At 46.9% G+C, this 27,318-nt stretch overlaps 1 protein-coding gene across 1 annotated transcript in view; it reads right to left on the bottom strand.

Moving 5' to 3' along the window:
- Positions 1 to 27,318, bottom strand: part of LOC124788448 (solute carrier family 22 member 7-like) — a 128,734-nt gene that overhangs the window by 26,411 nt on the left and 75,005 nt on the right. Inside the window, exons 5-7 of the mRNA XM_047255720.1 lie at positions 26,588 to 26,809; positions 7,777 to 7,991; positions 291 to 478 (exon numbers count right to left, since the gene is read on the bottom strand). Coding sequence (XP_047111676.1) covers positions 291 to 478; positions 7,777 to 7,991; positions 26,588 to 26,809 — 625 coding nt within the window. The remainder of the gene's footprint in view (positions 1 to 290; positions 479 to 7,776; positions 7,992 to 26,587; positions 26,810 to 27,318) is intronic.

Here is a 27,318-nt window from a genome sequence, read left to right as displayed (position 1 = left end):
GAATTAAGAAACTCAATTTAGATGGCAATATTTGTTACCGAAACTAGTTTGGGAATAAATAAATAAATAATAAAAGTGTTTTGCATCAGGGTGGACCCAAATTTCCCATATTGTTGTTTTTCTATGGAAAGATGGACCGACGGAAGAGCTCCAAGATTAAATTGTTGCGCTTGAACCAGCATTTATTTACAGGCCACAGTTGCTTTACTGGTTTCAATATAATTTTCAGTAGACCCAAGCAGTAAACCTTAGTATTTACTTTAGAAGCTTTGCACATTGGTAGGACGTACCTGAAAGACGATGTACGGAACAAGAGACATGCAAACACCAGCAACTGCGTACTCTACGCTCGCGGTAATCTGGCGCAGACACGTGGGGTGCACCTCGATGCTCTGAAGGTTGATGACAGCTGAACCAGCCGACGACCAGAACTGCATGGCCATCACTACCACCGCTATGGCGACACTCGGAACACCAACTGCAAAGTCAAAACACATGGGTTGCATGGCTGAAACAGATTTGTTAGAAACATATGTGTAACCACTTAAAAATAAAGAAAATCGAAATGTTGTTTTTACAGTGCCTTCTAATCAATTTTCCTGTTAATTTACAACTGATAAGTCTTTTGGATTTCAACTGTCAAGAACAAAGCATTATCACAATCATTAGCCTGGTACCATGGCATACCCCCTGGTGCTACTATGAATAAGCTTGATGAATGCTGGAAGCAACGGAATCGGTGGAAGTTCCAGAATTATGTTTTCCGCATATTCTGAAGCCCGCCTACGAAATTGAATGATTAATGTGGCTGCCTTCAATGCAGCGTCTAGAGTCTGGTAATTACGCTATGAAGACGTTTCCGAGGCGTCTCCGGTGTCCTCAAATGAAAGACTCCTCCAGTCCCTTGACTTATCGTGGAACATCTCGAAATTCATTTTCTGTGCCCGTATAAAAATTTTAGGTCCCGTTCCACTCTTCTTGCAGAACCAGTCCTTTTCTTCACGTCATGATTGGGTCATTTCATGATTTCTGCGTACCACTCCCTGCCAGTCTGCCAAGAGCATCTGTCCTTTTCTTTTCTCGCCTTCTTTCCCAATCTTCCTCTTCGCTTTCGCCTCCAACGTGCTGTTGGAGAGTCTCACATTCCGTCTACTAGAAGACTAGCATTCCTTATCAGGGTATCCGGTAGACGGCGGAAGCATTTTGTAGAAGCCATTTCGATACTCTCTGCATGTCAAATTACGCAGTTTACCTGTAAGTGCACGCAAACAGGTTTATGCATGACTGAGGGGAACTCAGTGTCCTCCCGAAAATATGTCACACTTTGTTACTAGCTGGCATACCGAACTAGATCCGGAGACCTTCCTGTGATTCCATTTTGGCCAGTAGGGCAATGCTAATGCTAATGTAAGCTAGCCTTCCGCAGGACGTCGGATTCTTGCCAATGCATTACAATCCAAACAATTGCGTTATCTCTTGCATTGAAATAAAAAAAATTGTTATGTTTTTTTTTGCTTCGGTTGGTTGTCAATCAATGTAGCACTCATCATTCACTAGAAACTATTAATTTGGCACGTGGCCTGAAAAACTTGCCAACAAACAGGGTAACAGTGGCTAAAGAAATCTTTGTGAGCTGACAATATGTGTGTCAGTGACAGTTGCTCTTTTATGTATCGCAATAAAATGCCAGTACAAAAGGTGTGCAGAAGTGGCCGAAACGCCATGGTCATAACGAAACAAACGATTTTACCCTGGATCAAGAATTTTTATGACGGTTACTTACTTTCAAAATACACTGCCAGACAAAAAATGAAGCACCAAGAAGACGTGGTTAGATGTGAATGAAAGTTAGTACACATGCTCACCATTTGCCTGTATGCGGTTGCAATTTTCTGTGACTGGTAGAATGCTGATTGTTCTGCATTAGTGTTGTTCATGTTTAGTGTTGTTACCAGGTCTTCTGTGGTATATTGAGGGGGCTCAACTGCCTCAGATGTTGAGTGATCACTGTGAAGAACACCGAGAGGTACTACACTACCTTAAACCGTTATCACCAGAGAGTTCTCACCGTGTGTCTCCATTTGACCAGCTTGTCGATTTGCTCAGTATCCAGATTTGTGGGACAGCCGATTGTCAAGTTCCAGCCGACCAAACCTGACCTCTCAAAAGGAGGCTGGCCATATTGTGCACCAAGAACATCGTAACCCCTTCATATCTGCGATTACCGTCCAAGAACAAGTGATGGACTTCGTGCAACATTCTTCGTCATCCTACGCCATTGGACAGAGACTAGCAGCATACGGAGTAGGGAGTTACGATCCTGTCATAAGCTGCTGTTAACAGCACAGCACAGCCAGCTGCATTTGTAATGGTGCTATGATTGGGCAACATGGATTGCTTATGAATGTTGTCATATATATATATATATATATATATATATATATATATATATATATATATATATATATGTATGTATTTTCAGGAGTGGATCGCGGTACTGCACTGCCTTTCGTAATCATCGTCGATGAATTTGGAGCGACCTGACCTGGGAGGAGGTTCCATTCTTGCAATGGTTTGGGGAAGCACAGCTTTGTTGCTCCTGGCGTCATAGTCTGGGGAACCATCGGGTATATCCTCAGGTCACGATTGGTAGAGATTAAGGGAACTCTGACAAACATCCTGTAAACCCAAATGTTACCTTCAGTGTGATAGTAAAATGGTGCTATTTTCCTACAGGACAATGCTCGGTCATGCATGGCACATATTTATACGAACTCTCTGAATAATGTTGAGATGCTCCTGTGATCAACAAAATCACAATATCCGTCCCAGATAGAACGTATGTGGTACCAGCTCAGCCATAAACTCCATTTTGGTGCCAATATCCGGGATATGAAGGACCAGTTACAACACTTGTGGGCCAGCTAGCCTCAGAAAAGGATACAGCCGGTTTGTAAGACCATTACCAAACAAATTAGACCATGCATTCAGGCCAGAAGGGGTACAACCTTAAACCAGTAAGCGAGCTCCTACTGCCACGTTGTTTCTAAATTTGACTTGGTTTTATAATCACTGAAGTAACATCACATACCCTCTCAACCCGTGAAGTTTGATTGTGTTTCCTCCGCCTGAGTGCTTCACTTTTATTTGGCGGGCAGTGGAGATCGCTGGTTGCCAAATGGTATAACTGGATTGACGAAGTACTTTTGTATACACTAATATGGTATCTGTTCTTTCGGACGTGTTTCACCTATGGCAGCGCCATCTAGCGGGCCAACCATAGCGCCATCTTGTTTCCCTCTTCAAGCTAGACAAGTTTCGTTCTTTGTAGTTTTTTCGTTTAACGCTTATTTCGTAAGATATTTGGCCCGGTCACGATCAATGGACCACCCTGTATATATAGTTAATGCTCACCGGCCACTTGACCATCTTCTTCTTCCGTGCGGATGCAGAAACAGTGCCTGAACTCTTACGGGAATCGGCAACGCGAGTAATGAGTATAATGGGCGGGGGCACTACAAACGCTGCCAAAGGTGCTTGCGATATAATGCGCACCCAACATTTGAGTGCCGCGAGGCCCCCACCTGCCCGCACTGTAGGCAAGCCCACTTTTTACGGCAGTGCCCCAATCTCCAGTCCGCCCCCCCCTCCTGTAATACCTGTAACCTCCCTCATCCCACCTACTCCCAGAAGTGTAAGGCCCGACCCCCTCCTACCACTCCTGAACTCACCGTTCCTGTCCGCCCTCTGGACGCCCCCACCCCTCCCGGCAACTCCCTTCGCCCACCCCCTACCACTGAGGACATCATCCGATTCCTCACCATTGTCCTGCAGAATGTTCATCCTTTTCAGCGCCCACACACCCTCCAACAGATCTCCCTCGCCGCCCGATCCGTTTTCCACCTCAAAATGTACGCCACCTACTCCAACAACCAGGCCCATTTCACCTTCTCCTGTCTTGACACCCTCGTTTAAATCCCTGTCATGGCGCGACAGCAACGTATCCTTTTCAACAACATCCGCTCCCTTCCCGCCAACAAGAACCTCTTCCTCCATACCCTTGCCACCCACCGCGTGGACGCCTTCCTCCTTAATGAAACCTTCCTCCAACCCCACCACACCGTCCACACTTCGCCCTACCTCCTCCACCGCTCCGATAATCCCCTCCCAATTGCGCGTGGCGGAGTTGCCATTGGGCACCATCGCCAGATCCCCGTTCGGCTCCAACCTCTCCTTCCCGACCCCACCGAACACCTGATCCTTAGTCTCTTCTTCCCTGGCCTTACCGTTACCTGTGCCACCATCTATGTCTGCCCCAACGCCCCTATTCCCTTCGACTTCCTCTCCCACGTCGACCATACCTTCTCCTCCTACGTGATCGCTGCCGACCTCAACATCCATAGTCGTTCCGCTGCCCAGTTACGGCGGTGGCATCGGTTCCTCTCCTCCCTTCAAGGCGACCTCATTCCCATCCCCCAGCACACCCGTCCCGAATCCGACTCCACTCCCGATGTTATCCTCTCCTCCCCCAACCTCCTTGGCCGCATAACGGTGGATGTCCTGGAGCCTATTGGTAGCGACCATCTCCCTGTCCTCCTCACCCTTTCAGACGGTCGTCGCCCCCTCCCCGACCCCCGTCATGACCCCCCCCAAGTACGTCCATGATTATTCCCGTGCCAACTGGAATGGCTACCGGGATACCCTCTCCGCCCAGGTCGATAGCCACCCTCTCACCTACCGCCATCCCGATGATGTCACCCATGCCGCCTCCTTTCTCCAGCAGACCTTATCTGAGGCCGTGGAGGCCCACGTCCCTACTGTTGCCATCCACCCCCACCGTCCTACCTTACCCCCACAGGCCATTCTCCTCCTCTGTGAATCCCGTCATCTCTACCATGCCTTCCTCCGCACGCGTGACCCGGACACACTACGACGCCACCGGCAACTCCAGCGACACATTCGTAATATGCTCGCGGCTAAGAACCGCCGGGACTGGCGACAGACATGCACCCATTTAAATGCTACCCTACCAATCAACTCGTCCAAGTTCTGGTCGGCCTTCCATCGCCTTACCGGAACTAAACCCTCCCTCTATTATCCTCTTCTGCATGATGGTCACCCTTTCCCTGACACCCTTAGTAAGGCCAATCACTTTGCCTCCTACCTCTCCGATGTAGTTTCCATCCCCGATGATCCCCAGTTCGATTACTCCCTCTTCCCAGATGTCCGTGATTGAACTGACACCTCCGTCCCTCCCCTCGCTCCTGGTTTCCAGTACTTGGACAACATTGCACCCACGGAACTCAATGCCTCTATCACTACACAGGATCTCATTCCTACACTCCGCACAAAACACAACACCGCTCCTGGTCACGATCGTGTCACCTACCGTCACCTTCGTGAAGCTCCTGTCTCTTTCCTCTCCACCCTGGCCAGGCTCTACAATGTAGTCCTGTCCACCGGTTACTACCCCGACCTGTGGAAAACCTCCCGTATCCTCATGTTCCTTAAACCTGGCAAACCGCCGTCCGCCGTCTCCTCCTACCGTACCATCAGCCTTACCTCGGTCTTCAGCAAGGTCCTGGAATCTATCCTCACCCGACGCATCCACCAGCATCTCCGCCAGCACCGCCTCCTTCCCGTTACCCAGTGTGGCTTTCGGCCGTCCTTCTCTTCCGACGACCTTCTCCTTCACCTCACTCATCTCCTTTCCGAACAGCTTAATTCCCGTCGCTCTGCAATCTTCCTCTCCCTGGACCTCGAACGTGCATATGACCGCGTATGGCATTCCGGTCTCCTCTTCAAGCTCCAAACCTTCGCCCTTCCCATTAACTACGTCCGTCTGATCGGCTCCTTTCTCTCCCGCCGTCCTTCCTATGTCACCATCCATAACACAGATTCTTACACCTTTTTCCCCTCTGCCGGTGTGCCCCAAGGCTCCGTCCTCTTCCCCCTTCTGTACCTTTTGTACACGGCGGACATGCCGCCGCCGTCAGCCCCCATCCACCTTCTCCAGTTTACCGATGACACCGCCTTCCTTGCCCTTGCCCCCACCCTACAGCGCTCCCAACACCTTCTCCAATCCCATCTTGACCGGTTCACCGCTTGGTGCAACCAGTGGTTGCTCAAGGTCAATCCCTCCAAAACCCAGGCGATCATTGTAGGCAAAACCACCCTTTCCTTCCGCCTCCTTGATTTCTATCTCACCATCTATGGCCGTCCTATCGCCCTCACTCCCACCCTTAAGTACCTTGGCGTCACCCTCGACCGTCGCCTCTCCTGGACTCCCCACCTCCGGACAATCCAAGCCAAGGCACGCTCCCGACTCTGTCTCCTCAAGCTCCTCTCTGGCCGTACGTGGGGTCTGGACCCCTCCACCATCCTCCACACCTATAAATCCCTCATCTGCCCTATCCTTTGTGATGCCCATCCGGCTTGGATCTCCGCCCCCCCCTACCTTTTATAAATCCCTCCAAATCCTTGAACGTCATGCTCTCCGCCTCGCCTATCGCATCCGTCTCCCCTCCCCCACGTGGATCCTGTACAATCTCATCCCCTTCCCCCACCTCCTTCTTTTCCTTGAAAGGATACGGATCCTGTACACCTCCCGCAAACTCGATCCTCCTCACCCGCTCATCTCCCCGATCCTCTCCCATCCCCGCCCGCTGCCGCACCTGTATTCGCACGTCCCACCCGGTCTCCATCTCTCCACCCTCCTTACCCTCTCCCAAGGTGGCTTCCGCCAGCTCCCTCTCCCTGATGATGTCCTCCTCCCCTCCATCTACCCCTCCATCAGCTTTGACCCTGCCCCACCCCCCACTTCCGGTGTCCTTTTCTTTAGGCACCCTCCCTCCCTTCTCTTCCCATCCCTTCTCTTTCCTTTTCCCCCGTCCCCTCCCTCCACCCCTCTTCCCCCGGGCTTCCCCTCCCCCTTCCTCCCTCCCCCCTATCTCCCCTACCCATGGCATCTTTGCTCTCCCCTCTCGCTCTCCCACTCCCCTTCCTCCTCCTCCACCTCCTCTCTTGACAGGTCCCCGGACTCGTACACGCTCAGTGAACATTCGCGCGCCGGAGATCATCGCCATCTGTGTGTCGTGTGTGTGCCTCGATTTGTGTTTAGTGTTCTGTGACCGTCACGCATCAACTGTTCACGTGTGCCGTCGCCGTCATCCGTGTTCTGTGCGCCATGTCACCAAGTGTTTCCTGTTTTTTCGAGTCCAGCGTGAACGGCTTCATGTTTATTGTTTTTTAAATCTCCTTTTTTGCCCGCCGTTTTTACTGTAGTGTCTGTATCACCCATATGTCTTGCTATTGTTCCGCTTAAGGCTGAAGAGCAGTGTACTATGCTGCTGACAGCCCGCCTGTATCAGGTGATGAAAATTACAATAAAGGAAAAAAAAGCACTACAAATGTGGTGCGGGACAATACATTGAGAATGTGGGTTTCGCGGGACGCGTGCCAGAGATAAATCCCTGCGGTCGCACTGTCCTCTGTGTCCTGGGTGGGTCAGATGGATAGAGCGTCTATCATGTAAGCAGGAGATCCCGGGTTCGAGTCCCGCTTGGGGCACACATTTTCATCTGTTCCCGTTGACGTATGTCAACGCCTGTAAGCAGCTAAGGGTTTTCATTTCATTGTAAAGTATTTTTGGTCTCAATACAGATATATGTGTGTTAGTGAAATCCGCGTGATATCTCCAGTCCTTGGCAGGTGAAGAGGGCGCAAGCAGGCAAGTGTGAGAGGTGTGTGAGCGCTCTGACGGGCTGTGTTGTTTACCTGTGAGCAGTACGACACAGAGTGCACCCAGGAGGCCGACCAGCGCCAGACACGCGACGCTGGACCACCGGCGCCCGAAGTGGGTCCCACAGTAGTGCTGCAGCAGCACAGACGCCGCCTGTGCCACAGCCTGAGCAGACACCGCCACCAGCGGGTTCACGCTGATGATGCCCACGCTCAGCACCAGCGCTAAGATCGTCAGCCAGCACAGGAACCTGTCAACACAGTTTTGTATTCTCTCAGAGAGGACGTACTTCGGAACAGACACAAACGCAGCCACTGCAGCAAAGTCAGCAATTAGCAGCAGCAGTAGCAGCATTTAAACCATGCTGGATCAAACCGTCATGTCAGAACATCTCTGAAAGTACACTACTGGCCATTAAAATTGCTACACCAAGAAGAAATGCAGATGATAAACGGGTATTCATTGGACAAATATATCATACTACATCTGACATGTGATTACATTTTCACGCAGTTTGGGTGCATAGATCCTGAGAAATCAGTACCCAGAACAATCACCTCTGGCCGTAATAACGGTCTTGGTACGCCTGAGCATTGAGTCAAACAGAGCTTGGATGGCGTGTGCAGGTACAGCTGCACATGCAGCTTCAACACGAGACCACATTTCAAGAAGAGTAGTGACTGTCGTATTGTGACGAGCCAGTTGCTCGGCCACCATTCACCAGACGTTTCCAATTGGGGAGAGATCTGGAGAGTGTGCTGGCCAGGGCAGCACTCGAACATTTTCTGTATCCAGAAAGGCGCGTACAGGACCGGCAACATGCGGTCGTGCATTATCCTGCTGAAATGTAGGGTTTCGCAGGGTTCGAATTAAGGGTAGAGGCAGGCGTCGTAACACATCTGATATTTAACGTCCACTATCCAAAGTGCCGTCAATGCGAACAAGAGGTGACCGAGACGTGTAACCAATGGCACCCCATACCATTACGCCGGGTGATACGCCTGTATGGCGATGACGAACACACGCTTCCAATGTGCGCTCACCGTAATGTCGCCAAACACGGATGCGACCATCATGGTGCTGCAAACAGAACCTGGATTCATCCGAAAAAATGACATTTTGCCATTCGAGCATCCAGGTTCGTCGTTGAGTACACCATCGCAGGCGCTCCTCTCTGCGATGCAGCATCAAGGGTAACCGCAGCCACGTTCTCCGAGCTGATAGTCCATGCTGCTGCAAACATCGTCAAACTGTTCGTGCAGATGGTTGTTGTCTTACAAACGTCCCCATCTGTTGACTCAGGGATCGAGACGTGGCTGCACGATCCGTTTCAGCCATGCGGATGAGATGCCTGTCACCTCGACTGCTAGTGATACGACGCCGCTGGGATCCAGCACGGCGTTCCGTATTACCATCCTGAACGCACCGATTCCATATTCTGCTAACAGTCATTGGATCTCGACCAACGCGAGCAGCAATGTCGCGATACGATAAACCGCAATCGCGATCGGCTACAATCCGACCTTTATCAAAGTCGGAAACATGATGGTACGCATTTCTCCTCCTTACTCGAGGCATCGCGACAACGTTTCACTAGGCAACGCCGGTCGACTGCTGTTTGTTTATGAGAAATCTGTTGGAAACTTTCCTCATGTCAGCACGTTGTAGGTGTCACCACCGGCGCCAACCTTGTATGAATGCTCTGAGAAGCTAATCATTTGCATATCATAGCATCTTCTTCCTGTCAGTTAAATTTCGCATCTGTAGCACGTCAGTCTGCAGCCCGTGGTCGTGCGGTAGCGTTCTCGCTTCCCACGCCCGGGTTCCCGGGTTCGATTCCCGGCGGGGTCAGGGATTTTCTCTGCCTCGTGATGACTGGGTGTTGTGTGATGTCCTTAGGTTAGTTAGGTTTAAGTAGTTCTAAGTTCTACGGGACTGATGACCATGGATGTTAAGTCCCATAGTGCTCAGAGCCATTTGTAGCACGTCATCTTCGTGGTGTAGCAATTGTAATGGCCATTAGTGTAACTGTCATGCTAATGACGCAGCCGCATATACTGCTGCTGGCCCAGGAGTCTCTGCCCGTGGCCTGTGCACCTGGATGCTTGGGCCACTCCACACTTTTTCACCACCTTGGGAGGACGACACAATTTACCAGCCATCCCTCTCCCTCCAATCCTGCTGAGGTGTCAATGGAGGAATTCTTCAGTCTGGGTCACTGAAACACAATGCAATCCTATGTACAACAATGTACCGTCTCCAGGCCACCCATACTTCAGTCAAGGAGTATGAGCCTTCTCTCAATGCAGCAGTAGCGACAGCGGGATGCATGATCAGCAGCCAGAGGCTGACGAAACGGGGCACACCGTGATGAGGTAATCACGTCGCCTGCCTTCGTCACTCGCAGTTTCCAAGACCCCTGACTGTAGACGAACAGCAATAAAGAAGTTGTAACCCCAGCTAGACCTTCTTCTACTGTACACTGCAGCAGAGAGCCCCTGTCCACAACCAGCCATGATGGTTGACTGTAACTTTAAGACGATTGGTGTCAGAAGCACTCCTGAAGATGAAGAAGGGCGTCAACAGGAAGACAGCAGTTGGATCTAGGTTGAGTAAGTTCCCAATTTAAAGTTGTTTTGGGCCTGTATGGTCGTTTCCCTATCGTTTCTTTTCCCTTTTTTATTTCATTTTTATTTATATGTTATAACACTTGCATTCGTTGCTAAGCAGTCAATACAACTCATGACGTTCCAGCTGAGTTGCACATGGAATTAGGACAATTAAAGGAGGAAAGCAGAAAATGATCATATCTGAGTGCACCTAGCCTTGACGCTGATAGCGCTTCACTGGTCATCCCAGATTCTGGGAAATTAGAAGACGATGTCTTATGTTCTGTCGAAATTTGCGTCGCAGTATTGGAGTGAGGAGCAGTTATTGAGAGTGGGCAAGTTAAAACTAAAGTGGCTAAGCTAAACTATGGACTGTGTAATGTATCACGAGGGATTATGGGAAGCACTGTGCTTTTATGAATTACAATTCGGATTGGTAGTGAGATATAGGAGAAAATAACTTGGAGATGCTACTGAGAGCAACATAACGAGATATTTCATAAACATGGGGAATCAATGGAGAGTTTTGTGGACTGTATTCACAAAATTAATGTCACTACAAATGACCTTACTCGGGATGATAATGCTAATAATGTCATTTTATTGGAATGCAAGAAGAAAACCACTGATATGCCTATATGAGGATTATCTCAGACATGACACACAACGTTGTCATGGAATTCCTGAAGATGCTGGTTGAGGCAATAGAAGCTGCAGTAGCACTGGCGAAGATACAGTACATATTATCACCAAACTATGGGAGAAAAAGGTGGTGTTAAATATGGATACTAAACGTTTCAGATGTGGTCACACCGGATATAAAAAGAAATTTCGGAGAACAGGAGTGTATGTGGCATGTAACTATATTCTGGGTAAAGTAGAATTAAATGTGCCATGCTTGGCTTAATGTAGCAGTGGTAGATGTGGTTGCACATTACACCAACAGTTGACTTGTAATGGCGTACAGTTGAACTGGATGGAGCATCGTTTCATCTTGGTTCTATGGCCAGAAGACCATTACTGCTCGAGAGGACACCCAAGATGCTGAGTCCACTGCCTAAACTGGTACAATGTCCCCTAAAGTGGTCTCTCAGGTTATCACAGCGAAATATACTGAAAAGTTAATCTGGATTGACATAGTAACTGATCTGCTGGTGATTTCTTTACGTGTTTTTGAGCCTTTCTTTGAGGAACATGAGCTATGTGAAGTACAATATTTTGCACAGCGCAGTTTATCCTATGCATGGGAAATTGATGGGAACGAAGTTGAGTCTGTCAGTATTGAGAGTGTTAGCCCCAAAGAGCTGCAGCTATCATGTGTTACCATGACAGCTAATATAGAAGTGCTAGGTGAGGACGAGTTGGTCAGGGATTTCACGTAAGATTACGCAAGGCTGGTGCAGTGTGTCAGTTTGACACACGGAAGAAGAAAGTAGTACATCTAGGGGGATGGGGCAAGGAGAATGAGGAGTGACTGTTAGAAGAACATGTTGGGTTACATGATTCTAGTTGACCACTGCCTGCCATGCCACTAAGTATACATCACATTCCCACTGTGAATGAAGCACCTATCTTTAAAAAAATGTACAGACTCCCATAGTATTCACAGCTTCTCGTAGAATTAATTTATAAACCAACAATTTCAAGATGCGATCATAGAAATAAGTAAAAGTCTTTTGTTTGCCCTAGTTCTCATCATCTCAAAGAAGTCACCAGATGACAGCATGGCACAGAGGTTTTTTGCACCTACTATTACTTAAAACAGAAGATAATTTCAGATGTTTATCTACCCTATGCCAAATACAACAGAATCCCTAGATAATCGGGACTAGTGTCGTTAATTAACAACTATGGACCTACAAAGTGGGTACCCGAGGGGCGTTTGAAAAGTCCGTGCAAAGTCCGAGAGATGATTCGTATCGATGTCATGTTTAGTCACTAACATCTTTGTAAAGAACGCACACCAAGTTTCAGCCATATTGGTCTATTTCTTTGTGTTTGGCATTCGTGTGGCTCAAAGAAGTAGGGTGATTGTCCAAAAATGGACGAAGAAGAATTTCTTGTGGTGATTAAACATTACTTTATGAAAGGAAAAACGCGTCAGGAGACTAAAGAGAAACTTGATAAACATTACGGTGACTCTGCACCTTCGATTAGAACAGTTTATAAGTGGTTTCAAAATTTTCGGAGTGGTCATAAGGGGCAAAAGTGATGCTGGACTTTCTGGACCCCCTGTGGAGGTTACGACTCCAGAAATCATTGATAAAATCCATGATATGGTGATGGATGACAGAAGAGTTAAGGTGTGTGAGATTGCTAGTGCTTTGGGCATCTCAAATGAACAGGTACATAATATTTTGCATAAACATTTGGGGTTGAGAAAGCCATCCGCAAGATGGGTCCCGCCATAGCTCACGCTTGGTCATAAACGGAATCGTGTGAAGTGTTGCAAGGATGGTTTGCAGCTCTTCAGGAAGAATCCGCAGGACTTTAAGCGTCGTTTCGTCACTGTGGATGAAATATGGATACATCACTTTACTCCTGAGTCCAAACAACAATCTAAACAATGGGTTACAAGGAGAATCTGCATCAAAAAGGCGAAGCCCAGTCCTTCGGCCGGAAGGTTCAAATGGTTCAAATGGCTCTGAGCACTATGGGACCCTACAGCTGTGGTCATCAGTCCCCTAGAACTTAGAACTACTTAAACCTAACTAACCTAAGGACATCACACACATCCATGCCCGAGGCAGGATTCGAACCTGCGACCGTAGTAGTCGCGCGGTTCCGGACTGCGCGCCTAGAACCGCGAGACCACCGCGGCCTGCCGGCCGGAAGGGTTATGGCGACTGTCTTTTGGGATAATCCTCATCGACTATCTGCATAAGGGTAAAATTATTACAGGTGCATGTTATTCATCATTATTGGACCGTTTGAAAACCGAGCTGCAAGAAAAACGCCGGTAATTGGACCGCAAAAAAGTCCTTTTCCATCACGGCAATGCACCAGCACACACCTCAGCAGTTGTGGTCGCAAAATTAATGGAAATAGGATTCCAGCTCGTTTCACATACACCCTATTCTCCATACTTGGTTCCCTCGGACTACTATTTGTTCCCAAATTTGAAGAAATGGCTGGTGAGACAAAGATTTTAATCAAACGGGGAGGTGATTACAGCAACTAATAGCTATTTTGTAGATTTGGACAGTTCCTATTATTCGGAAGGAATCAACAAATTATAACAGCGTTGGATGAAGTGTATAAGTCTAAAAGGAGACTATGCCGAAAAATAAAAAATGTTTACGCCAAACACGTAAGTAGTTTTTATTGTTGCACGAACTTTTCAAACGCCCCTACTGGAGGCAGTGTTTTGTGATCATCGAAAAACAATGTTCTCAACCCCCCTCTTTCCATTACCAGTACTGACATAGGCGGTTTTCACTGGAAAATACGCCACCTACTTTCAGTCACTATTAGTTGATGTATTGTGATGTCCCATGATATCGATGTGTACTTAAAGGCATCATCATGTCTCCATGTAAAAAAGAAAAACTTACTTGTGCTGTACTGTGAAACCGGAAGTAACTCTTGTGTTTATTCAGTTGGATTTGACATTTTCGTTCTTCTGTTGTTTAAAAAATGCAAAATCTTACACAACTCGCTCTTATCTTTCCTGTTCGAGATTCCTGATGCTAATTTCGATACTGATTATTGTTATTATGATAACTAGTGAAATGATGAGTAAATATTCAAGTAAACATCATATTTCATTAAAAATAGTGTAATCATTACTACATTTCACTGAACCAGAAAGATTTTATAAATTTTGTAACCTCATAATTAGGTGGAAGTGACTGGTTTGGTGACACAAATATCGTGCACCATCGGTTTGCGATCGTTTATGAATTTTCATTTCTGCAAGTCGAGCCTGCAATCAAATGTCCCTTATGAAATCTGATTATCACCGTTATTATCATGCAAATCTTCCCAGTGCACTGAAACTAAACATTAATCTGTATCATCAACTTTGCCACGTTCCAGAAACAGTTTCTACGTGTGATGCTTCTGTTACAAAAAGATAGCAGTATCATAGTGAATTCCGTTTCAGACTAAACAGGAGAACTTTTCTTCCACACATTTATGGCAAAGGCTCTATTCCTTTCATGATTTTATTATATACTATATTCAATTTGTAATAAACCCAACATTACACAGTGACACAGTGACTAGAACAACATTTAATTATGTGTCATAAAAGTGATGAGCAGCAGAAGAACAAGCCATATATAAAAAGGAAATTAAAGTCAACGACAGTGATTTCAAAAAGCATTCACCAGCAAAGACCAATTTAAAAAATGATGCACAGCAATCTAATTTATAATACAATATGCGTAGAGTAGAGTAGTTAGACAATTGTTATCATTCAACGGTTAATTTTATTATATATTCAAATATTTTAGAATTTTCTTGGGAATTAGGTTCAGTATTAGTGTATTTAACTTGTGTAAGGGTGTAGATTGGCGCAGCTCTTATTTATTGCTATAACCAATTAATGTCATCTTTCTAGAATTTTCATGTTCAGCAAGATTGTTATTTGTGTGCTGGGATGAAATTGAAATACCTATTGAATTTTATCACTTTTTATCTCATGATAAAAACAGAGAAATCCATAAGAATGAAAATTGAAATATGAGACAAGATAGAATCAAATACTGCCGCTAGTGGATAACATTTGCTTGCAGTGAGTCGGATAGAAGGCGGAGTCTTCTGCGGCGTTCATGGCGCCATCCATTGGAAGATGACAAGCTCTGTGGAGAGTGAAGGTCACGGTGGCACACTGATGGGTAGTGTAAAAGACTCGTGTTTGGTGCGCGGTCCGTCATGTGAGACGTGGACATCATCAATACCAGAAAAATCTCTCTGTGCAGCCAAGTGCTTTTGGGCCGGAAACGAAATGTAAACAGTGGAAAGGACCATGCGTCACTGCAAGTGATGTTAATAATACAAAGTGTAAAGACTTCTAAATAAATTGGTGCCTTAAGTACATTAGTACCTATGTTACAGCAAAGTTTTCAGTTGAAATTTGAGGGCTGATTTCTTTTTCTAGACGGGGAAATTATAAGAGAATAAAACTGTAGTAGAACTTAGAGCAGAAGACGGAGCCCACAATAGTAACCAGGCCACAGATACAGCCAGCCACCACTGTTCAATGAACCGTGTGATCAGTAGAAGCAATCATCTGTGTAATCAGACAGACGTCTGCGTGCCTACGTTTGGACCAGTCTCCCGGAAGTTCCTGCAGACCAACCCAACGCCGATTACAACGGCTGCCGGTCACCGCCTCGGTTTCAGATCGTTCGGCGTCACCCGCAAGCACAGCTGCTAATGCAAAGTCACCAAGCAGCAGCAGTAGCATTCTAACTCGACATAACCAGCTCGTCATCATCGAACAGCTGGGGCAGTTGCGTGATGGCCACTCTGTGAAGATAGCTACTATCTCGACAATGCAGTTGTGTTTACCACCAATGGGCTGCAAATCCCTGCCAATTCCCTGATCTCGTGGATGCTCCCGTGACTCAACACTTTGCTGCTGTGAGGATTCAGCCATCACCATCAGTGAGGTGTCAACAGAGGACTTCTTCCCTCTGAACGCTGGATCGTGACACCACTAGAAGTACACATAGGTACCACTATCAGACCACCCAAGCTTCGGTTGGTGAATACGAGCAGTAATGTCAGTGGGGTGCATGGTCAGTAACCAGAGCCTGACTAAACAGGGTATGCCGCTTTGCCCATCATCAATCACGCACGACTGCAAACAAACAGCAATAAAACACGTATATTTGCAGACTGAAGTGAGGAATGAAAATCAGAACCAAGGCCCAGATTCGAACCCAGTTCTCTCGCTCACTAAGAATATGCGCTAACCGCTATGTCACCGTGGCACAATGGCTTTGCACAACTGCTCGTGCTACTCTAGTACGCCTCCCTCCTCAGTTCAAATTCCCACTAATGCCACAGGCCACTTGGTATTCCTTCTACACTTAAACAGCATTACAGAGGCTCTGCAACTGTATTGAGGTAGTACCTCAACATTGGACTACCTTGCTGGCCAAGCTGTGTGGCAAGCACGGAAATGATCAGCAGAAATTTTCGCCGTGTAGAGGGGGCATTACCTTGCTACAATCTAAGACCAAATGGGATTGCTCTCAAGGGCTACAAAACAGGGAGTAGACTGTCCATTATAATTATTCGGGCTGTTATGCCGTGGTCAGTTGATGAACGTTGTCTCAATTCCCAAACGTTTCGACTGCGGGAGACATCTTCAAGGTGTTCCGTAGGTCGATGGAAGGTCCAACACACCCACTGGCTCGCTACTGATTGCCGCTAAATTCCGTGTCCGCGCGCTCCCGCGCCGCGGTGTGACGTCACGTGTTTTGAAAACGTCAGTGCAATTGGCCACTGTCCGTCGCCGTCGATCTCCGTTGCCATCACCCAGTAGTGGACGGGTGGTACACATCTTCTTTAACACCGGCATCCATATACCGTTTAATTTCACACCCTCCTCCTTTCGGTTGAAATTATTTGGGTGTTTAGCGATTTCGATTGCCTCCCTGTAGAGCCTTTCGTAGTATCCGCTTGTGGCCGCTAGTACTTGCGTCTCCTCGAAACGAATATTGTCGTTCCCTGGCTGGAACGCATGCTCCGCAACAGCTGATCGTTCCGTTTCCCCTCTTCTACAATTTCCCCTGTACTCTTCCAAACGTTTAGAAAGAGTTCTTTTAGCGGTACCCACATAAACATCACCACAGCTGCATGGGATCCTATACACTCCAACTTTTCCCAAAGGTTTGCGAGCGTCCTTGGCAGGCTTAAGGTATTCTTGTATCTTCCTGGTGGGCTTGTAGATTACGGTAATATTCCGCTTCGTCAAGATCCTCGTTATTCTTTCCGTTACATTTTTAACAAACGGCAGGAAAACCTTAGATTTTGCAGTAGCCTGTACGTCAGTATGATTTCTGCGTGGTTGCCTCAACGCACGTTTTATTTCGGCGGATGAATATCCGTTCTTCATTAGTGCATTGTGGAGATGTTCCATCTCAGCGTCGAGCAACTCAGGTTCACAAATATTTATAGCTCTGTCCGCTAACGTCTTGATAACACCCCGCTTCTGTTGTGGGTGGTGGTTCGAATCCCGGTGCAAATAACGGCCCGTGTGCGTGGGTTTGCGGTATACTGAGAGGCCCAAACTACCATTTTCGTTTCTAAAAACAAGCACATCGAGGAAATGTAATTTGCCGTCTACCTCCTCCTCCATTGTAAACTGAATTCTCCAGTTTATACTGTTCAGATGTTCGTGGAACCGGCTTAGTTCCTCCCTGCCATGTCTCCACAGCACAAACGTGTCATCCACGTATCGGAACCGTACATCTGGTTTTTTGCTGGCAGTACCTAAGGTCTGTTCTTCAAATTTCTCCATAAAGAAGTTTGCAATTACGGGACTTGGGGGGCTCCCCATAGCCACGCCACCCGTTTGCTCATAAAACTCTTCATTCCACTTAGAGTATGTGGTCGTCAAACAACACTTAAACAGTTCTGAAATATCGGCAGGAAAAATTCGATCCAGCTGTTCCAATACATCATTAAGTGGAACCAGGGTAAACAGCGATACCACATCGAAGCTGACCAATATGTCCTTCGGCTGGACCACTATGCCATTCAATCTGCTGATGAAATGTGTCGAATTCTTTATATAAGAGTCCGAACGGCCCACATGTGGTTTCAACAGCGTAGTCAAAAACTTGGCTAACGAGTAGGTGGGCGAACCAATGGCACTTAGTATCGGTCTTAACGGAACATTTTCTTTATGAATTTTGGGCAATCCATAAAGCCTCGGTGGTAGCCAACCGAATTGCAGAGACCTTTCTGTACACTTTCTTCAATGGAGGCCTTTTTTATTAACCGTGACACAGTTCTGAGAACGTTGTTAGTGGGGTCCTTATTCAGCTTCCTATATGCTTGCGGATCCAGTCGATCAGTAATTTTACTCTGATAGTCGGCCACATCCATAACCACCGTTGCGCTTCCTTTGTCAGCTGGGAGAACCAAAATACTATCGTCGTAGTTCAGGAGTTTTAAAGCTCTTCTCTCACCCACAGTTATATTACTTTTCGGCGGTTTTGCATTGGCTAATATTCTCACTGTTTCTATACGTCTTTCTTCAGCTGTTACAGAATCCACCCTGCGAATTCCTGCTTCTACACTGGCTATAATTTCTTCCCTGGGCACAAAACGCGGACTAACAGCAAAATTTCCTCCCTTGGAAGCACAGATGTCTCATCGTCAGATAACGAACGTTTGGACAAATTGATAACGGTCCGGGAAACGTCTAAATGCCGAACAGTCTGATTAGGTAGCAAATTATCAAACTTCTTCTTCTGTCTACTAGACGTTGTCAACTTACGCTTCCCCATGGTATCGTGCAGTAGTCTATCAATTTTATCCCAGTCACTTCTGCACAGTTTATTACTGATCGTAATACGGAGAGACAGTAACTTACAGTTTGTGCTTGCCAAGTCCCGTCGGGTCTGCTGAATGCGCTCTCGTTGTAAGGCCTCGTCAGTCCATTTGAAAATGCGTTGTGCCTTTCCCGAATAGAACAGTCGCTTTATCTTCAGAAACTGCGGTATAACGCCGACAGATCTGCAACGAGACAGGAATGTGAGGGAACGCAAAAGCTGCACTCTCTTCCTCTAGAGTCCTTCCAGGCGTCGCACTTCTCTTGACATCTCCTCCCCGTGGAGGCGTCTGATACTAAAATGTAGACTTTCACGGCCGGAAATATCATGTCCATTATAATTATCCGGGCTGTTATGCCGTGGTCGGTTGATGAATTTTGTCTCAATTCCCAACGTTTCGTCTTCGACTGCGGGAGACATCTTCAAGGGGGTCCGTAGGTCGATGGAAGGTCCAACACACCCACTGGTGTGGAGACGCAAGTACTAGCGCATACTACGAAAGGCTCTACAGGGAGGCAATCGAAATCGCTAAACACCCAAATAATTTCAACCGAAAGGAGGAGGGTGTGAAATTAAACGGTATATGGATGCCGGTATTAAAGAAGATGTGTACCACCCGTCCACTACTGGGTGATGGCAACGGCGATCGACGGCGACGGACAGCGGCCAATTGCACTGACGTTTTCAAAACACGTGACGTCACACCGCGGCGCGGGAGCGCGCGGACACGGAATTTAGCGGCAGTCAGCAGCAAGCCAGTGGGCGTGTTGGACCTTCCATCGACCTACGGCCCCCTTGAAGGTGTCTCCCGCAGTCGGAGACAAAACGTTGGGACTTGAAACAAAATTCATCAACTGACCACGGCATAACAGCCAGGATAATTATAATGGACATGATACTTCCGGCCGTGAAAGTCTCCATTTTAGGGAGTAGACTTCCGTCAAAGTTCCACTGTGCTGTAACGGTGCCGTGGTTGAAAGAAAAGGGGTCCTGTTACGAAATCAAATGGCACCCCAGACCATCACTCCTGGATGTCGGACTGTATGGGGTGACAATCAGGTTGGCATCCCAGCAGTGTCCAAGATGTCTTCAGTCACGGCTTCGGCCTAGAATCTCATTGACTGTACTAGAACTGTCTTCAGTGATCACCCTCACTTCGATCTGAGCCAGATGACCAGCGAAGATGAGTATGGAGGTACCCCAGAGAGCAGAGGGATACCACCAACCTGTTTGTCGCCTGTCATATGGCCCGAGAACAGGAGTGATGGTCTGGACTGCCATTTCTTTTCATAGGAGGAGCCCTTTGTTTGTCGTCCATGGCACCCTTATAGCACAGCGTTACGTCGACTCGACGATATTGTACCGCCCATTTTGTTGTCCTTCATGGCAAGCCATCCTGAGCTTCCACTTCAGCCAGACAATGCTCACCCACACAAGGCGAGAGTTTTTATTGCTTCTCTTCGTGTTTGACAAGTGCCAGCAAGGTCACCTGATCTCCCCCACAGTTGAGAACGTTTCGAGCATTTTGGGCATGGCCGTCTAACCAGTTCGGGATTTTGACAATCTAATGCACCAGCTGAACAGAATTTGGCACAGTAACCTCAGGAGACTACGGCCGCAGGTTCGAATCCTGCCTCGGGCATGGATGTGTGTGCTGTCCTTAGGTTAATTAGGTTTAAGTAGTTCTAAGTTCTAGGGGCCTGATGACCACAGATGTTAAGTCCCATAGTGCTCAGAGCCACCTCAGGAGGACATCCAGCTCTCTATCAATGCCAAACCAGTTCACGAAAGACTGCACAACAGGTCGAATCACCAGACTAACGTACAAAATCTTCAGTTTGGGTGTGTGGGGCAACCTCGGTACTGTTCCTGCAGTCATACGAAATCGCACCCAGGTCATATATTCAGGTGTAGGTCCAGTGTGTCTAGCACGCAGACAGGTTGGCTGCAGTTCCTGAACTGGCCTGCTTCTGACCAACACATGGCCATCACTGTTACCGAGGCAGAACCAGCTTTCATCAGAAAACATAACAGACCTTCACCCTGTCCCGCAAGGATCTCTCGCTTGATACCACTGTAGTAGCAAATAGCACTCCGTCTTCAGGCCACAAGTAGCCCATCGGGACCATCCGACCGCCGTGTCATACTTAGTTGAGGATGCGGATAGGAGGGGCATGTGGTCAGCACACCGCTCTCCCAGTCGTTATGATGCCTTTCTTTGATCGGAGCCGCTACTATTCGGTCGAGTAGCTCCTCAATTGGCATCACGAGGCTGAGTGCACCCCGAAAAACGGCAACAGCGCGTGGCGGCTGGATGGTCACCCATCCAAGTGCCGGCCACGCCCGACAGCGCTTAACTTCGGTGATCTCACGGGAACCGGTGTATCTACTGCGGCAAGGCCGTTGCCGAAGTAGCAAATGGCGGTGGTTTAGGGCCAGTGGAATGCACGGTACAGGGCATCTGGCACGGAACTGTCCTTGAAGTAACCGATTTGTAAGGTTCGTTGTGTCACTGTGGTGCCAACTACTGCTCATACTACTGCTGCAGATGCAGTACAATTCGCCAGCGCCATACGCTGAACGTGATGGTTTCTCTCTCGGTAGTGTTAAGTGGCCTTCCGGAAACAGATCATCGTGTGACCGTACAATCGCGTGATCACCACTGCCAGCAATAATGTACAGCGGCTGAATTCCTACCACGTTCCTCTGCAATACTGCAGAAGGAACATCCAGCTTCTCGTAGCCATATTACACGGCTTGCTTCAAATTCAGTGAGGTGCTGACAATGCGGTCGTTCTCGTCTTAAAGGCACTGTTGACTGACAACAACTCAATATGTCCAATCTCAAAGATAACTAGCGCTCACGACCGTACATCGTGTAATTAAAATAAACCTGATTTGCATCCTCACAGTTGGCACTACTAGCGCCACTCTTAAGCTACTTGCGCGAAATTTGAACGACATCATCTTTCAGATGTATAAATACGCCTGCTGGCTTTCGTTTATGCCGCACAACTCTTTCTTGGTGTTGCGATACTTTTTTCCGTCAGAGTATATTTGACATTGCGTTAGATGTTTGTGTAGTGTTTATCACATTTCATTGTGATTTGGTTTTCTCTTTACTTGCAACGAATGCGATGACGCAATCGATATATCGCACTCGACAAAGCCCAAGAATTATGTTCACTCGTTCACCTCTTTAGTGGAGCGGCCTTATCTGTACAGTCTAGTGCACACAGAATGACGTGTTGCATAGTCATACAGCTCGCTTTACTTCCGCCAAGCGGTAGGCCGAACGTTTATATGACTGTCACTTCCAGATTTTGCCTCTGCGTTGGGTAAGGCAACTTGATCTCTTGAATCACGGTATGGACACAACTAGGTAACGATTCATTATGAGGCTGTTGGAAGTGTGAGCTGATTAACTTTTTCGTTAAGATCCTACAGCTTTTAGCCTAACTTATTGCCTAACTGCAGGCGACCTCATGATATTGTAACGCACGAAAGAGGTCGTGACAGAAGTAATGTGTTTCAGTACATTTGTGGAAGTTTTCATTAATCGTTAATATTACGATACGTTGCGGTATCAGAATGTATTACATCTTTTATTCTAACATTGACAGCTCAAAGAAGTAATTCACATTTGTGGCAAAGAACACAGCTAATGTGGCTTTATGAAAGTAACGATAACATTACGAAGAACTATATGTTAAACACTCACGCTTCACATGATCTAAAGAAAAAGACTGGATGAGAGATACACGCGAACGACTCGTGGCAATGATGTTCAATCGCTGTCACATTCAACACTGGGAAATAATACGGAGTGACCAGTAAAGCAATCGAACTGCGCAAGTACGCTTGTCGAGAGTTACAATTTTACCTCGGCAAGTGCTGCGGTCTTATGACTATAGCTGTGACTGACCTCGTATAGGGATTATGGATTTGTAAGTTAACTGCTGTAGAAGAGTTCACAATTTGGTACCGCTGTGTCGACCGGACAAGACACAGCCAGGGCAAAAGCACCACAGGCGCAAAGAGCGAGCAGATGCCAGCGCCGTAGAGATTCGCCACTTGCACAAATTCCACCAGCGCCACGGGCGGCGCTGAGGATGAAGACATCGACTTCGCCTCGGCCAATTGTCGGCCGAGTACAATCCGCCAATGACCAGACGACAACGGACAGAAGCCTACCCGGAAGACAGAGAGCAACTGTTGCCCACTTGGTTATAGATCATCGTCCAGTGCTGACTTAAGATACGTCGTTTAGTGAACTCTTCGACGTGAACAGGCAGTTGTAAAAACTGCTTTTACTATGTACTGTGGAAATGACCTACGATTATTTGCACTTAGCCATTGAGGGTCTTTTTTGTGTTATATTACAAGTGGTGTCCCAGACTTTTTATTCTATAAGACACAAATATAAGTAAACGTTTAACTCATTTGTGTGACTTTGTTACTAATTTGTTGGAGTGTTGTAGAACCTTCGTTTTCCTACCCTGTTACGTGATCCTGAGGCATAGCTGTATTACAGTGGCAGGGAGAAATTGTCTTAGCAGTGTACTGCGCCCCAAGCCGTTTCACGAACCCACAAACTCATCCCCACAGCAGTAGCGACGAGGCTTTACAAAACTCGCGAGGAGGATTTACAAAAGTACCTCCAATCGCACCCAACGGCTTATTTGCATCATGAGAAACGAAACAGTGTTGAAGAATCTCTGGCTTCAGCCACGTAAGTTAACTGTGTCTGAGTGGAGAACCAAAATGTCTAAACTGGTGTCCTACACTGACATACCAAACAACTGTGCCCAACAACACAAGCGCTTAGAACACATCAGAATTCCTCTATTTTAATTAAACACCTGTCTAGAATAACTGATGACCGTCAAGGATAAGCCAGATATTAATGTCGTTGCTCTTGTGCTCGAACTTAATCAAGAAGACGTACTTACTTACATTAACTGAAATTCATAATCTTGTAGGTTTTAAATGTAAAATGTTTCTGTACGTCAGCCAGGGCTGTGCTGATACAAAATGGCGCACGATAGTTAGGGCAGACGTATGGGAAACAATCGGCAACTAAACTGAAAAGTTCATAAAAAGGTAAACTGTTTGGAAAACAGAAACTGAGCTTAAAAAAGTGGCCACTACCATGTATGTGACTGCTGAACTTTATTTTCTCGAGAGCACAGAGTCAATGAAAACAGTAGAAATAAATCTGCAAACATAAAACGTTCACGGTAGAGCTGGTAATCTTCGCCAAACTTCTAGCAATGCAATTAAGCCGAAAGACGGAATGTTAAACACGAATAATGTATAACTTTTACAAGAGCTTGCCGATGCGAATTCACGACTAAAATTGAGACAACACGCGTCAATGATACCTTCATCGTTGCTAGGTAACAAACATTACTCAGGCTTTTATACTCTGCCTGTTGGTTCTTTTTCTTCCAACCGCTCTAAACATAGAAAGTCATTCACTGGGTCAATGATTTTATTGCTGCTTTTACTGTTTTCTTCTTCGTATTTACTTCAGAATTATTTTAGTTTGATTATGGTTTCAAACCTACTTTCAAATTCAATTTCCTTCATTCTTTGTTACCCCTACAGATGCCCCCTTCAGATGTCGTTTCATACAACTCGAAGTTCTACATTTTCTTTCAGAAACCATGTGCTAGATTTTCCTGTTCTCTCGCTCGCTACGTGCAGCCTGTGAGGCCTACAGAAAGATTTGAACAAGTCCTATTTGTAGGAACTTTAATGTAGATATATTTTGTCCTAGGATACGTTTTCGTTAGAGGCTGTAGGTTTCGAGTTGTTCAAGAGAAACGTATGGAAGAGACCTTGAAATCCACCTCCATTCCCACATTCCGTCCCCACCGTTCAGGATTCCTTGTATGTTGTGCATGGCACTCCCTCTATCTACTGTACAAAAATATGCGACTGCACGAATTGTTTCCCAAATTTTACTTTCTTTGGTCTTCATTGATTCGCCTTATGAAGCCACTGTCTTAGTCGAGCACATTGTAAAACTGGCGTTTGTGTAAATTTTACCTAACACTTTTGTGAATTTTTACTGCATAAATTAAGCAATTACATCGTTGTCAGGGTTAAGTTTACGTCTGCTCTCCCGCCCTCAAGGGTTTCATTCCCTATACAGGTCCTCTTGAAGCAATATTTCCACGTCTAATGCCACAATTTTACTTGTTGTGATAGATTCGCAGGTGGTGGTACTCTGCTTGGTTCCAACGTTGTTGGTAACTGTCTGGAAATGGTTACAGTTATCTCCATCATAAGTGAATACCACGTGTCACAGGAAGATGTGATGTAGCTTCGGACTCTGGAGACGTAATCCACCACTGTGTGTAGGAGAGGAAGTTGCAATGAATTTGTTCATGAGACCCACAAAATATTAGATACAGGCTCCCAGGTAGACGCCATTTTCCTTGACTTTCGCAAGGCGTTCGATACAGTTCCGCACTGTCGCCTGATAAACAACGTAAGAACCTACGGAATATCAGACCAGCTGCGTGGCTGGATTGAAGAGTTTTTAGCAAACAGAACACAGCATGTTGTTCTCAATGGAGAGACGTCTACAGACGTTAAAGTAACCTCTGGTGTGCCACAGGGTAGTGTTATGGGACCATTGCTTTTCACAATATATATAAATGACCTAGTTGATAGTGTCGGAAGTTCCATGCGGCTTTTCGCGGATGATGTTGTAGTATACAGAGAAGCTGCAGCATTAGAAATTTGCAGCGAAATGCAGGAAGATCTGCAGCGGATAGGCACTTGGTGCAGGGAGTGGCAACTGGCCCTTAACATAGACAAATGTATTGTATTGCGAATACATAGAAAGAAGGATCCTTTATTATATGATTATGTGATAGCGGAACAAACACTGGTAGTAGTTAATTCTGTAAAATTCTGGGAGTATGCGTACGGAACGATTTGAAGTGGAATGATCATATAAAATTAATTGTTGGTAAGGTGGGTGCCAGGTTGAGATTCATTGGGAGAGTCCTTAGAAAATGTAGTTCATCAACAAAGGAGGTGGCTTACAAAACACTCGTTGAACCTATAATTGAGTATTGCTCATCGGTGTGGGATCTGTACCAGGTCGGGTTGACAGAGGAGATAGAGAAGATCCAAAGAAGAGCGGCGCGTTTCGTCACAGGGTTATTTGGTAACCGTGATCGCGTTACGGAGATGTTTAGCAAATTCAACTGGCCGACTCTGCAAGAGACGCGCTCTGCATCGCGGTGTAGCTTGCTGTCCAGGTTTAGAGAGGGTGCGTTTCTGGATGAGGTATCGAATATATTGCTTCCCCCTACTTATAACTCCCGAGGAGATCACGAATGTAAAATTAGAGAGATTCGAGCGCGCACAGAGGCTTTCCGGCAGTCGTTCTTCCCGCGAACCATACGCGGCTGGAACAGGAAAGGGAGGTAATGACAGTGGCACGTAAAGTGCCCTCCGTCACACACCGTTGGGTAGCTTGCGGAGTATAAATGTAAACGTAGATTTAGATGTAAAATGTGGCACCTCCAGATACTGTAGCCCATGATTGGTTGGATGGTTCTTATGATACTCGTCAGTTGAGGAAGAACCGCCGCTATGCGGTGTAACTTTGACAATGTGTACCAGTTGACATAAAAGCTGTTGATCTCATTTCCTTGTGTTTATGAAAACATGTTAGTTTTACAGTAACTCGTGCGCACTTGGCAATGACGAGCAGGAGGGTGTTCCTGAAGAGGTTCCAGCTGGAGAAGATGGCCAGGTAGCCGACGCGGTCCCGCTTGGCCTTGGCCACGCGGTGCAGCACCTGCAGGGTGAACGGCGGCAGGCTGGAGCCGTTGGTGGCCGCGACCCGCCGCAGCACGCTCAGCGCCTCCTGCTCGCGCCCCCTGCACGTCAGCCAGCGCGGCGACTCGGGGAACCACCTGCAGGAAACCACCTGTCTCGCAATATTTTACGTTATAAACAGAGCAGGAAGACTCGTAGGATTGAAGTTCGCATTTTGCCGGAATCTTTTTCATTCGAGAAGGAGTACTTGGTTAGTTGAAAAAGTTAGAGGTGGTGTAATCCTGAGACTTTTCTGCAGTGTACTGTGTTGTCCGATTCCGTACAAAGAAAGAATCTTTAAGTATGTATAATTATGTTCCAGTATAAAATCCTGTCCGGCGAGAGATGGGGGTTGCACCCCTCTACCATCCTCCACACCTACAAATCCTTAATCCGTTCCATCCTCTGTTATGCCAGATCTGCCTGGATATCCACCTCCCCCCCCCCCCCCCCAAATTCTATAAGTCCCTCCAGATCCTTGAGCGCCACACATTCCGCCTCACCTTCCGTATACGCCTCCCATCCCCCACACGGATGCTGGCCAGTGTGGCCGAGCGGTTCTAGGCGCTTCAGTCTGGAACCGCCTGACCGCTACGGTCGCAGGTTC

This window comes from Schistocerca piceifrons, chromosome 3 (assembly GCF_021461385.2).
Source record: "Schistocerca piceifrons isolate TAMUIC-IGC-003096 chromosome 3, iqSchPice1.1, whole genome shotgun sequence".
NCBI classification, from domain to species: Eukaryota; Metazoa; Arthropoda; class Insecta; order Orthoptera; family Acrididae; genus Schistocerca; species Schistocerca piceifrons.
The sequence above is the reverse complement of the archived record's forward strand: the minus strand, read 5'-3'. Positions and strand labels throughout refer to the sequence as shown.